Source organism: Aptenodytes forsteri, unplaced genomic scaffold (genome assembly GCF_000699145.1).
Source record: "Aptenodytes forsteri isolate BGI_AS27 unplaced genomic scaffold, ASM69914v1 Scaffold185, whole genome shotgun sequence".
NCBI classification, from domain to species: domain Eukaryota; kingdom Metazoa; phylum Chordata; class Aves; order Sphenisciformes; family Spheniscidae; genus Aptenodytes; species Aptenodytes forsteri.
The window spans coordinates 391,355-405,986 of record NW_008796214.1 but is presented as its reverse complement, the minus strand read 5'-3'; the positions used below and the strand labels follow the sequence as shown (position 1 = coordinate 405,986).

General features: G+C 41.9%; 1 protein-coding gene across 1 annotated transcript; it reads left to right on the top strand.

The window, feature by feature from the left end:
- Positions 1–135: 135 nt before the first annotated feature.
- On the top strand, positions 136–12,154 carry CRNKL1 (crooked neck pre-mRNA splicing factor 1). Its single transcript, XM_009288429.1, has 13 exons — positions 136–285; positions 1,903–1,994; positions 2,112–2,270; positions 2,632–2,798; positions 3,321–3,499; positions 4,168–4,338; positions 5,020–5,211; positions 5,980–6,039; positions 7,244–7,324; positions 9,766–10,005; positions 10,434–10,535; positions 11,119–11,367; positions 11,907–12,154. Exons 3-13 carry the CDS (start codon positions 2,185–2,187, stop codon positions 12,072–12,074), a joined length of 1,695 nt encoding a protein of 564 aa, XP_009286704.1. The 5' UTR covers positions 136–285; positions 1,903–1,994; positions 2,112–2,184; the 3' UTR covers positions 12,075–12,154.
- Positions 12,155–14,632: the final 2,478 nt, after the last annotated feature.

The following is a 14,632-nucleotide window of genomic DNA, read 5'->3' as shown; positions in this document are numbered from 1 at the left end:
GGGGCGGCGGCCCCGGACCCTTCCTCGGTGAACGCGCAGCGCAGTAAGCCGGCGGAGTAAATTCATCACGGGGAGGTTTTTCAGTTTTGCATCGGAAGGAGAAAGGGTGAATCAAGCGCCCTTACTTTACAGGTGAAAAATAAAGCGCCTGCAGAAGTTCAGATCACCGCGGAACAGCTTTTGAAAGAAGCAAAGGAGAGAGAACTTGAACTTCTTCCGCCGCCGCCGCAACAGAAGATCACAGATGTTGAAGAGCTAAATGACTATAAACTCCGGAAAAGGAAGGTAAAGGGAAAAAACAAAAAAAACCCTAATCCTGGTGCTCGTATAAAACACTAAAATTTGACTATGTTTTAACTTAAACAAGATGTAGTCTGTATTACTCGTGGATTTTCCAGATGAATAGCAATTCTTAAAAAAACCCTAACATTTTCATGTAGCAGAAAATGCTACTTTTGTGTAAAAACTGTAAGTTAAACGTGTTGTTTAACGCAAAATTTGGTAGTACACAACATCTCACATGTGAGCACGATCAACATGTTCAGAACGTTGCAAGGGTAACTACATACATGGCTTACATGCAGCTCCTTCATCACCACTAGTATCTGCCCGGTCAGCATGACAGAACACTGGCAAGCTTTACGGTAATGCTGCTGTGTTTTCCACGTCAACTGTTTGAAAAACGCAGTGTCTTCGCAAGTGATATTTCTGTTCTGTATAATTATGGTATTACTTAGCACACTTTAGAACACAACTTTCTACACCACTCATGGTTATGTTTGACGATTGTCTTGAAACTTGACCATTTTGCATGTGAAATTTCAGGTATAATTTTTTCTTCTTTACTTAAAAGAATTGCTTTGCTGGTGCAAACTTCTCTACGGTTTTGTTCTGCTTTTTCCTTTGATAATTGCTGTCCTGGATCAGCAAGGCAAGCATATCCCTGACAGGGAACTTCAAATGTTTTCAGCACTCAGCAGCTTTTCTAGATACAGACAGCATAAACTAGGGCTATCAGTCCCTGAAGCGTATATGCATGTGTTCAGAACCGGTGACGGCTGTAGCAGAATACAGCATCCCTGTACTCAGCCCCGAGTGGGTGTTCATTTCCCTCCTTACCATAGCAGCTAGGACTCCTTGTGAAGACTTCAGGCCTCGCTGTGCTGGATGCTGGTGTACCTCACTCGGGCACGTGCAGAGCAACTGGAGTCAGATGATCAACACCACAGCACTGCAAAAACAGTGTTTGATGTTACCTTTTTTCATCTCTCATATGAACGGCAGTAACGAGCCACCACGTTAACTGTGTTAAACCATGTTTAGCCACATATTAAATACCAATAGCATTGATCCTGACAATAGCCGACCACGAGACTGAAGATGCCCTCACCATTGCACTGAGCAGTGAAATTTGTCTAGCACATTTGATGCCAGCATATTAAATCCAGGGAATAAGGCATCACGCTTTAAAGAAAAAATTTAGAGCAATGACACATACAGGTTAAAGTGACTAAACTCGTGCTGGTGCAGGTATATTCAGGGTTGTCTGCAATGACTGGATTCCATCTGTCCGGGTAATGTTGCTATTGAAACATTAAGCAGGAGATTAAAAAAAAAAAAAAGGGTAAGATTTTAGTGCTGTCAGTTTTTATTCCATCGGTATTTCGGGTATCAGGTTGCAGGAACTTGAGTTTAGTCCTATTCTGTATGGTGATCTATGCTTCTAGCTTCTCAGTTATGCAATTTTTAGAAAGTGTTAATAGTATTGAATATGATTTGTTACTACATCTGCATGGGCGTAAGACATTTGGAATTCATTCCAATAATAATCTGTAAGCCATTTATAACAAGATTGGTCTGCACAAAGGGATTTCTTTCTTACAGAAATAATTTTCTCCTCAGACTTTTGAAGATAACATAAGAAAAAACAGGACTGTTATAAGTAACTGGATAAAGTACGCACAATGGGAGGAAAGCCTGAAAGAAATACAGAGGTAAATATGATGCAGCTGCAGACATCTCTTACAAACCTTTTAAGACACGTGTTGACAAACACCATCAAAGTCTTGGTGGCACATTATATACGCAACTTACTTGTCTTTGCTTTCCAGAGCCCGTTCCATTTACGAGCGTGCTTTAGATGTAGACTACAGAAATGTCACACTCTGGCTGAAATATGCAGAAATGGAAATGAAGAACCGCCAGGTTAATCATGCCCGAAACATTTGGGATCGAGCCATTACCACCCTCCCCAGGGTGAACCAGTTCTGGTAGGTTTGCAGAGAATGGAGGATTGCTTCTACCCCCAAAGACTACAGACCACTTTTCTATTTTGGTACCATGCAAAAGTGCATTGTTTTCTGTTTCTCCAAGTCTTCAGGCTAGTCTGGAAAAAAAGACGAAGGCTTAAGTTTTGGAAAGGTTTTGTACTTTTCAAGTGGTAAGAGCATTGGGAGAGAAGGATGTGTGCCTGCATGCTGCCAATCACAACAGTATCTGTAGGCATTTCTGGGGTGCAAGTGGGGAATAGGTGAAGAAATCTCACAGTATTGCTCTTACTAAGCACTCAAAAAATCCTTGTAATTTATGTGTTTACTATATGATTGTAAAAACTTGGTCTTGTTTTCTAAGGTATAAGTATACTTACATGGAAGAGATGTTAGGGAATGTTGCTGGATCACGTCAGGTGTTTGAACGTTGGATGGAGTGGCAACCAGAGGAGCAAGCTTGGCATTCCTACATTAACTTCGAGCTGAGATACAAGGAGGTGGACAGGGCACGTACCATTTATGAGAGATATATCCTTTTTAGTGTGTTGCGACACCTGCCCAAGTTTAGGCCTGCATTCTTCACTTTTCGTATCTATTCTGTCTCCAGCTATGTTCCTGTACTCCTTTTTACTGTGGTGTGTCGGGAGTAAGCCACCATGCTGAGAGCCAGCACTAGGTATTAAAAGCATGTTTAGTACATGCCTCCAAATTCAGTTAAGTGAATGTAGTATCTTGCCACAACAGTGTATATTTAACAGCACTCATGCTTCCAGCTTTTTTGCAGTCATCATTTGTTTCAGATTTCTCCTCCTTAAACTTCTCCCTGACTCTTGCCTGATTTTTATCCCTTTTTAAGTTTTCTTGAAGTTCTCAGTAAGACACAAAGCCTTTGCATGCTTAGACCTGTTTTGTGTCTTCTTCCCAGTTGCATTTTTTGCATATGCCATCCTTGGGAGTTGTTTCATGTAGTCCGTGACCCTGTAGTGACTGGGAAGAATGCCATTTGAAATGTCCAATTCAACCACCATTGTTTCTTTAACATAGCTCTACTTGTTATTGTTCATCCTGATGTTAAGAACTGGATCAAGTACGCCCGCTTTGAAGAGAAGCACAGTTATTTTGCTCACGCAAGGAAAGTATATGAGAGGGCAGTGGAGTTCTTTGGAGAAGAGCATATGGATGAGCACTTGTACGTGGCTTTTGCAAAATTTGAGGAGAACCAGAAAGAAGTAAGACCTTCTTGATAATACATCAGACTAATACCAACTGTCCCCACAATATTTCTTCTTGAATATCAAACTCAAGGCCACTTAACGTTCACTGCAACACTTGTGTTTTTCAGCACCTTATGAGATATTGTTACTGTAGTCTGAGTGAAGGAGACAATATTTTGCTTAGCTTCTATTTGCCTTTTGGTGACATCAAGGAAATATGTTCTCAGAAAGGTGGGCACCAAATCTGCCAAGCCTGAGAACGGTGTCATCAGATCAAATACATATCCTCAGATTTGTAAGTTTCTGAGAGGTTGTAGGCCTGCATGATAAAAAACTGAATTAGCCACGTTTTTCCCAGACGGTCTCTTTAAAGTGCTCAGGCCATTAAGGAATTGAAAACATTCTGTGAACCCAAACCCACAACCTCTTAAAAATATTTTAAGTATTCCAAACCTGTAAATGAATGGTGGGTTTGGTATTCTATTTTCAAAATTTTTCCCCCCCCCCCCCAAAGTTTGCTTTAGGACAGAACTAACACAGATCTCCCTGAAGAGTAATCGTTTACATTGAGATATTCTATGATTCTGTATTCTATTAAATATTGCCAAAAGCTCACTGAAAAATTGTGGGGAGGACAGAAGCTGCTTTGTAAATATTACTCAAATGATATTTAATATTTTCAGTTTGAAAGAGTAAGGGTGATCTACAAGTACGCCTTGGATAGAATTCCAAAACAGGAGGCCCAAAATCTCTTCAAGAATTACACCATATTTGAGAAGAAGTTTGGAGACAGAAGGGGAATTGAAGACATCATTGTCAGCAAGAGGAGATTCCAGTATGAAGAGGAAGTGAAGGTATGTGTTACAACTATCCTCTGGGCTCATCGTACATCCAGCTGCTGCTTAAGGTACATGAGTGTCTCATGATATGAAGGCTGATGAGTTTTATGTTACCCTTGATACTCAGTCCAAGAAAATACCAAGAGATCGCTGTTCTTTTTGGAGGCAGAATTCCATCCGTGGGGGAGAGAATGATACTTGCATTCACTGCTTTTTTGTTTCTGCGTTCTAGTGTAGATTGTGGAGCCGAAGTTTTTGATTTAACTCAGAGCTCAGTACCCTTCGCAGTCATCTTAGGGGATAATGCAGTTTAGCTTGTAACTTACTTCTGTTGTGCAGTAACTGTTACAGGACACCTCACCTGTGTGTAAATACCTTTCTGTGAGAAAATGGGTGTGCCCCACATATCTACTCTTCACTGAATTCTGCATATTCCATTATTTCCTCTTCCCTTCTCACAGTTCAGTTTGTTTGCCTTCACTTAAAGAATGTTTGTAGGTAAAATAAAGAAATAAATGCACTTTAACCCAAAAGCTCTAGCTTAAGCATACCTGAGACTGACAGTTTTCATTAATTTTCCAATGATCTATTTTAAAGGAGAAATTCTGAATAAAAACTGTAAGTAAAGGCACAGGGTCTGTTATATGTAGTTACTGAAGTTTCTTTCCCATTTCCCTGCTCCCATCTTTCTGGAAGGCAAATCCACATAATTATGATGCATGGTTTGACTACCTGAGGTTAGTTGAAAGTGATGCAGATGCCGAGACTGTCCGAGAAGTGTATGAAAGAGCCATCGCCAATGTTCCCCCAATTCAAGAGAAAAGACACTGGAAAAGATACATCTATCTTTGGATTAACTATGCGTTGTATGAAGAGCTGGAGGCAAAGGCAAGTAGTAAGAAGTCAGGTGGTTTTTTTTCCTCTCCTTCCCAAGTATTATCCTTATATTAAATAACTAAATATTTTAATAAGAAAACCAAGAACTAAAATAGTATGTCTTACTTGTTTTGTGTAAATAGCAAATCCTGTAGCTAATTAAGTATGGGGTTTTTCCTCTTCATTTTTCCCTCCCATGTATAGGGGGAAAAAAAATATTTGTTTCATCCCAATTCATCCATAAACACACTGATAATAAAAACAGAAGTAGGTCTTTCTAGCCCCATCTGAATTGCCTTTTCCAGGCTGTTACCCGAACTTGTGAAATAGTTCTATATTTAACAAAACTAAGTTGTTCTGTGAAGCAGTCAGATTCTTGCCATAGTGGCCTTTTGAGGCTGTGCAAGTATTTTTTCTGTTATTAGTCATGTAACATTATAGCTGCTTTTTATTTCATAAAATTGTAGTGCAGTATACCTATTCAGTGTCTGTTAAAGGAAAAAAAAAGATTTTTTCCCTAAAATGGGGACACTCTGGTTTTAGTGCCTAATTCTTAGTGTTGAATCTTGTTTTGAAAAGATGACTCCTACTGATTCTCAGAAGTTACCATCTTTGAACTGTGCACACTAAGTAGATAAGTACATTTATATCTTAAGTATACATGATTCTAAATAATGTGACTTAAAAATACTGATCTGCAGCTTTACAGTCATCACATGATTCAAAATATAGTGTAATCTTAGCAGTGAACACAGTACTTAATTTTGCCTGTTCTTACAGGATGCAGAGCGAACCAGACAAGTGTATCAGGCATGTATCGAGCTCATTCCCCACAAGAAGGTATGGCTCTTCCAGCAGTTTGTATTGAGTCTTGGATTAAAATTCCCAAAATAAGATCCTTTAGTTTTCTCTCCCCCCAAAGGTTCAGCAGCTCCAAATGGCTACTAGCACATTCATGGAGATTCTGCTCAGGACTTCAAGTATCCCTTTCAGTCTCTCATAACGTCCATCTTCCAAAATTGATTGGGTTTTTTTTCCCAGCTAAGGTGTTAGATGGATGTGACTTGTATCATCGATGGGAAATAGCAGGCCACATACTGATGTCGGATTTCCTCATACAGATGCCATGCAAGGGTTTCTCTGGTATTTTCAAATTACTAAGTATGCTCTAAGAAGCTGAAATAACACATAGTCAGAGGATAGCATAGTACTATTAAGCAGTAGGGAAGAACTCTTATCTATTCTTTACTTGCTTGTTTTCTTCCTGAGGTTGGTCCTTCTGTAGCTGCTCTCAGCCTAGTTGCTTGCAGTCTCTGCAGAACACTTGTTCTGTTTTATATGGTGCTGTAGCTGCTCTCAGCCTAGTTGCTTGTAGTCTCTGTAGAACACTTGTTGTTCTGTTTTATATGAGGTTACTGCCTTTTATAGCAACTGTTTCTAATTGTCTGCACGATCCCAGCTGAGGGAGGTGCATTTAATAAACCATCTTTCAGGTGTATCTTCCCCATTACAATTGGTCTTCCAGGCTGATTTTTTTGTCTTTGTGGGTTTTTTTGCCAGTGAGCTTTAACTAAAATATCCACGTGGCCAAACCCTTAAAACAATTAATCAGCATTGCCTTGGAATGTCGGGAAATCTTAGTTAATGTACTTCCTTTTCTAGTTTGTCATTAATCATGTCATCTGAGTATCAACTGTGTAGATTAGGATTAATCTGTAATTATTGGGTTGATTAGCTGTTAATTGATTCAGTGATAGCTGATATTTTACCAATCGATTGGTTAAAGAACCATTTTCTTTGTTTGAGAAGACTTCTGTCCTGGCAATTTTTGCTTTCATCCATGGTGGAATATATTGCTCTGTTCTAGAGACATTGTTTTGGGTTATGAACTCTCAACTTTTCAGCAAGAAGACACTGAGATCAAATGCAATTAACTTCAGTAGCAGTAACATCTTGTATAGGCAGAGTGATTATTTTTTTTAACATATGCAGCAGCATTTACTAGGCTTCCAGCCTAAGCATCACATTGTTCTTTTTCTTTCAGTTTACGTTTGCCAAAATATGGCTGCTGTATGCACAATTTGAAATACGCCAGAAAAGTCTTCCACTTGCCAGAAGAGCTTTGGTAAGCTTTTGTTAATCCCATAATTGACTTTACTAACTAATAGTAAGAAGGGAATGGCATTAGAAGATCTTAAATTGTCCTTTATAAATTGCTGTTTTAATCCACTTAAATAAAGCATCCGAGAAGTCTGCAGGGACCAGTACTTACTGTCATGTATGACTTAAAAAGAAGTGTAGCTTGATATGATGAATTAGCCATGGGCAGAAATGAATGCAGCTTTCTCATTTCAGTTGACAAAACACACATCGGCACACATCAGAATGCAAGAGTACCCAAATCAGCTTAGTGCACTTGGAAATTTTCAACTGCTGCTGATTTGTTTAAATGATACTTGTACTAACAATGGCGTTTTAAAAAGCATTTTAAATAAATAGGAGTTTTTGACTCTCCAGAAATTAAGAGCTGCCGAATAGTGTTTGAGGCCCAGCTGCCAGGCTGCTGGTAGAAGCAATCATGGGGACTTTGGGCAGGCTCAAGAGCTTCTGTGCGAATTCACTATGTGAATGTCAGCATGTCAGGGAACAATGGAGTACATTTTGGCAGCAAAACTTTTTGAAATGAAAAACTTCCTTTCCCTTCAGTTCAGATACTCTAAATAAGCCCAGTGATAGCATTAGGAATTTTGAGAGAAAGCTAATGTTGGTAACAGGTGAGGTGGTTTGACTTTAACGAGGAAACTGATGGGGTTTCCACAAAACCCATGGTACAGCAGTGATAAGAGCATGAATGTGAATGCCTACTGTAGGCTGACGCTGGACCGAGTCTGCCCCCAGTGTGCTAGTAAAGCTTTGTCTCTTGAGCTGGACTCCTGCCTGTGACCAGAAAAAAAATGAAGTGGAGGGGTTAAGGCCCCATGAGACTGTTATTGTCTCCCTGCAGGAGAAGACAACCATCTGTCCTGAAGCGTACTGCTGTTCTAGCTTGGCTTAAGATACCATCGCTCAACGTTACCATAGTCACCAGTCAGCACCCTGCTTATGGCTGCCTTTTTTTTAGGGGTAAATGTTATGGTAGATTCTGGAAAGGGTGCTTTGGCCCATCTAGAAACATAAAGTTTCCTCAGTTTCTTTTAGGCTTCTCTTTTGTTGGTCTTTTTCCCTGTTGTTATTTAATTTCTTTGACAGACTTTTTTTTGGTAGGTTACCTTTTTTCTTATTTTGGAAACCAGATTTTGCTGCTGCAGCCATAATACTTTTTCGAACTGGACCCAGATTTGGCAAGCAGTTTCTTTCTTTCTTTTGCAATGAGTTGACTTTGAACCACCTCTTTGGCAAGTAGCCTTGCTCCTATCCTGAGGTGAGGGTCCCGCACTGTCACCGTGCAGAAGAGAAGGTCCAACTCCCGATGCTGAAACTCATCGGCATCCAGACAGCACCTTGCTCTGCCTTATTTTCACTGGTTGCAGATGGTTCGTGGATTCAGGGTCTGAGAGATGCTGGGACTTGGAGACAGGAGATCAGCTGGAGCCTATGCTGCTTAAGAAAATAGTAAGGGGGGGGGCGTGTGGGGAAGAACTGAGCATATTTTGAGATAGAAGAGGCATTTGTAGAGCTGGAGGGCCATAATGGTGACCAAATTGATATTCTCAAGTAGTGGTTTCCTCCATTTTTAATAAGTACAAAGATAATCAATGTGTAGGAAAGTTGTGCAGGAGAATTGTAGTAAGGGAATTTGATCTCAAATTACGTAATTCACATTAGCTTGAGGAACAAAGGGTGCAGTGCTTAATAAATAATACTTGTCTACAGAAGTGACTCAGAGTGAAGCTCACTACATACCTGTCTCAGATATGCCCATTCTTAACTCTTGCTTTAAAAGATTCCCAAATTAAGAATCAGAAACTGCTTTCTCACAGCTTGGCACCATGGTTTAGGACAAATAGCTTTCTTCAAATGCTGAAGCATATCAAAAAGGAAATATTTTTTTAATACATTATTCTCCATCTATCCATTATCGTAAGTCAGCAGGCAGGGAGCGTGGACAATTCTCTATGCAATGGTGAAATAGCAGTGGTGGTCCAGGAGACAGTTTCTCCTGATATAATTTGTTTTAAAAGATACTTGGGAACTGCCTACCTGGAAGACTGGTACAGACTGGTACTGTGCTTTCTTCAGCTTTTGATGCAAGATGAAGTGTTCATTTGATGAGCCAGGGTGAGTTTCAGCTAATACTTTGTTGGGAATCCATATTACGTGAAAGTGTAACAAGTTAGAAGGTTTTCTGCTTTGAGAGTTTTTATTGATGTTTATGGATGCATGCTCATTTTGCAAACATTGGTTGGATTTCATACTGGCCCTGACCAGAGTCTTAAACAAACTGTGCTCAAAAATGAGTTTTAGTTCAAATACTGAAGAGTAAACAGATGTTTAGAAAATAGAGCAGTTTTTTTCCCTTGCAAGATCTTTCTTTAAGTGGTTTTGGGGGTTTTTTTTGCTTAACAGGGGGCATCCATAGGGAAATGTCCAAAAAACAAACTGTTTAAAGGTTACATTGAATTGGAGTTACAACTGCGAGAATTTGATCGTTGCCGAAAGCTGTATGAAAAATTCCTGGAGTTTGCACCGGAAAACTGCACATCATGGATTAAATTTGCTGAACTAGAGACCATTCTTGGCGATATTGATAGAGCCCGTGCAATATATGAGTTGGCTATTGGCCAGCCCCGGCTAGACATGCCAGAGGTAAGGGGGTAGATGAACTTCACAGTTGGCACAATTTTAAGGTATTTATTACACAGTATGGCTAATTAAAATGTAAATAATCGACCAGCTTGAACAGAACTGCTTACCGTAGTGGCTTAGCTTGTCTCTCATTAATTTAGCATCTGTTTCTTAACAGGGTACGCATGACTATAAAACCCATGATAAAACATGGAGGGAGAAACATACTTACACGAGTGGGCTAAATGGATTATGTGCACAAGATTTGATACTGCGTAGTCGTAATCCTAGCTTGTACAGTCAATAAATATTCAGATCTCTGAAACTTTTTTCAGAGAAATTTCACATTTATCCATGTTCCTTCTCTTTATTCTTCTCCCTCCCCCCCCCCCCCCCCCCTCTCCAATCTCAGTGTGCTATGAACGTAATGGGAGACTTCTCTTTTGCAGGTTCTTTGGAAATCCTACATTGACTTTGAAATTGAGCAAGAAGAGTATGAGAAAACAAGAAATCTTTACCGCAGATTACTTCAGCGGACACAGCATGTTAAGGTATGTATGGGTACCCAGAACACAGAATTGGTCTTGACTCTGGTCCATGGTGGATGGAAACCCTTGACTGCTTTGGTTGTGTGGGTTTTTCAAATCGACAGTGAACCTAAGTTCAGTACCGTGTCTGTGCCATGAAAAGGGGAAAGAAATTTCTAAATTACCTACAACAACAGGCATATCTTGCATGAAAGAAGGCTTTGCAGTAGGTTTCCAAGCAGCTTTCTTCCTGCTGAGTAGCTTTGGAATTTTAGTTGCGAAAACATTGCAAGGAAAAAATAGTTGTCATTTTTCCAGTGAAGTTTGGTGCTGTCATTTGACTAAATTCAGACGGATTTATCATGACCCGAAACAACCGCAAGAAATTTGTCAACGTGGCTTACATGAATAGTCTATCTTGCCAAAATGAGGCAAATCTCACAACTGTGAAACAAACATGAATTTTCTAGGTATCTGCTTATGAAAAAGTACCTTAGGCTTGCACTGACATTTGCTTTTTTGGCTGCTTTGTTTTTTTAAACTATCACTTAGCTATCAGACTTCAGAATGGAGGTTTCAGCTTGGTTTTGATTTGCTTTCACCCCAGGTATGGATCAGCTTTGCACAGTTTGAGCTATCTGCAGGAAGGGAGGAGAGTTTGTCAAGATGCCGGCAGATTTATGAAGAGGCTAATAAGGCAATGCGAAACTGTGAGGAGAAAGAGGAGAGAGTCATGCTTCTGGAATCCTGGAGAAACTTTGAAGAGGAATTTGGAACCGATACCACTAAAGAGAGGATAGATAAACTTATGCCTGAAAAAATAAAGAAGAGGAGAAAACTGCAGGCTGAAGATGGGGTAAGAGGAAAAATTATGCAAGCAGTCACTTTGAATCCTTGGTGGCTGTATGCTGGGGTCGGGTACACAAAACAGTCGGCTATGATGGATGCTATAACTGCATACCAATTTTACTGCAGTAATTGAAAAAAAGCATTGGCCTGAAACACGTGCTGCTGAGCTCCTTGCTCTTCAGCAGGCTCAGTGGGCAGTTGATTCAGAGTGAAATACTTATACCAAATGCTCAAGCTACCTTTACTTTAAATTCCTACCATAGACAAATCAAAACAGCTTTAGGTAGTACTATGCAGATAGTGTTTGTTTCTTAACTTTGTTTGGGTAACTATAGCCAGGCTGTTCATCAAATCTGCCTGCTCATTACGCACAGCAGAAGTACTACTGTCTTACACCCATTCAGCTCATTGGTTTCAGCTGCTGTGGATGGTCTAACAAACATTGATTTTAATTTTATCTCACTGTTATGCTGATTAGAAGCACCTTCTAATAGCTAACATTAACATGCAAATTAAACTTGCTTTGTGGTATTTTTTTTTTCCTAGTCTGATGCTGGCTGGGAGGAATACTATGATTATATTTTCCCAGAAGATACTGCCAATCAGCCTAATCTCAAACTACTTGCTATGGCTAAGCTCTGGAAGAAACAGCAACAGGAGAGCGAAGCTGCAGAGATGGATCCAGACAAAGACATTGATGAAAGCCAGTCTTAATACATTGCCTTTCCCCGCCCCTTTTCTTGGGTATTGTACAGTATTTTCATTGGTGACAAATAAATGTATTAAAAGTTTTACTATTATTGACTTGAGACATTTTTTGTTTGGAAAAAAAAAGCACCATATTGGAGTTGATTCACTTTAGTAGTCTGTTGATTTCCAACAATTAAAAGGAAAGGTCATGGGGCAACTGCAGGAGTCTGCAGCTATTACCAGTGATTGGAGAACTGGAAGAACTGGATGGCAGCTTTGTTTTTCATAGAATCATTAAGGTTGGAAATGACCTCTAAGATCATCGAGTCCAACCATCGACCCAACACCACCATGCCCACTAAACCACGTCCCTAAGCGCCTCATCCACACGTCTTTTAAATACCTCCAGGGATGGGGACTCAACCACTTCCCTGGGCAGCCTGGTCCAATGTTTAACCACTCTCAGTAAAGAAATTTTTCCTCACGTCCAATCTAAACCTCCCCTGGCACAACTTGAGGCCGTTTCCTCTCGTCCTATCGCTTGTTACTTGGGAGAAGAGACTGACACCCACCTCGCTACAACCTCCTTTCAGGGAGTTGTAGAGAGCGATGAGGTCTCCCCTCAGCCTCCTTTTCTCCAGGCTAAACAACCCCAGTTCCCTCAGCCGCTCCTCATCAGACTTGTTCTCCAGACCCTTCACCAGCCTCGTTGCCCTTCTCTGGACATGCTCCAGCACCTCGACGTCCTTCTTGTAGTGAGGGGCCCAAAACTGAACACAGTATTCAAGGTGCGGCCTCACCAGTGCCGAGTACAGGGGCACGATCACTTCCCTGCTCCTGCTGGCCACACTATTTCTGATACAGGCCAGGATGCCATTGGCCTTCTTGGCCGCCTGGGCACACTGCCGGCTCATGTTCAGCCGGCTGTCGACCAACACCCCCAGGTCCTTTTCCGACAGGCAGCTTTCCAGCCACTCTTCCCCAAGCCTGTAGCGCTGCATGGGGTGGTTGTGGCCAAAGTGCAGGACCCAGCACTTGGCCTTGTTGAACCTCATACAGTTGGCCTCTTTTAGCACAAGACCCACTGTTCTAAGGCGCCTACAAACTATCACAGTACTGCTTAAGGATATTAACATGCCAAGACAGCAGATCTACTTTCTTTAATGAAAGAGATGTCTCTAACCATTCCTGATTGATTTTTCCAGTAATTCTGTAAAATATGTATTGATCATGAGGATAGTTGAAAACAATAAATCCTATTGACTGCAACCTGTTCAACTTCCTATCCAAGTAAACTGTTTAGGAGAGGCAATAATAGAAGTTGAATATACTGAAACTAGCCCCTAGAAGACAAATCTGTAGAAATTAGTACCACGCAGTTAGTCTGTGTTTTAATACTGGAATGTCTTGGCAGCATATTTTGTAGTAAATAATCTATTGGGAAGGAAAGTAGAAGCAGTGTAAGTAGGCTTCTCAATGTTTTTTATATTTCATGGGGAAAAAACATTGAGCCTAAGCTTTCTCATCCATAATGTCTTGGGGGAAGGAGCCTTTCTGTCCACTTGCTGGTTCCCTGGTCCAGGGGAAGTTGGGCAGCCTGCCCTTGCCATGGGGAGAGAGACCTGGGGAGGGCAGGGATCACTGCTCCGGGGCTCGGTTATGCGGCTGGGGACTCGCCCACCACGAAGAAAAGTGATTTTTAAAAAAAAAAGTGAAAGTGTGCCACAAGACCCACCAGAGCTATGAGTCAGGCCTCAAACAAAGCTGCTGTTAACTAAAGACTGGGCAGTTACCACCACTCTGGCCACATCTGGCCTGTCCAGCTGTAGTCAGAGCAGCTGGTGAGCCCTGGGGCTGTCCCTCGCACTGGCCAGACCTGCCTGCAGCTGGAAACGCTTCCTTCCCTGCACACCCCATGGTCAGAAACCAGATCCTCAGTCCTTCACCGTCTCCATCATTGTTGTCATCCTCCCTGGGCTGACGCTTTTGAGCTTCTCCCTTTTGCCTGGGCAGGGGAAGGGTGACCATGCAGGGGATGCATCACAGCACTGCTAGGGGAGACCTGGAAAGGTCAAGCGGGACTTTGTGGCCCTGGGGGGGTGGTCAAGGGCACAGGGGCCCAGGTGCTTTTCCCCTTGATCCTGCCAGCGAGGGACTGGACTTGAGAAGGAGTGGAGGGGGTTGCAGGTCAGAGCCTGCTCGTGCAGCTGGCGCCAATGAGAGCGATTGGGCTTTTACCGCCAGAGCCCTCTTGGGTGAGAGAGGTGGGATCCACCTGGCCAGGGACAGCCAAAGGGAGCTCGCCAAGGGGCTGGCCAATCCGGTGAGAAGGCTTTAAATTGGGAATGAAGAGGCCGAGGGTGATGGCTGAAGGTGAGGGAGGGAGCAGTGGGCTGGTGTGATAGGGTGTGGGGTGCTGTGGATAAGGGATGTCACAGTCAGGGCAGGAGGGTACCTGCGCTGAGGGTATGCCTGCAAGCAGGGGAGTGCCAAGAGCCCAGTGTTATGGGAGAAGCTCTCGCTCTTTTCTTGGGAAATCTGCAGGAGGGGGTGCCTGTCTGGAGTGCCTGGGACCGGTCCTG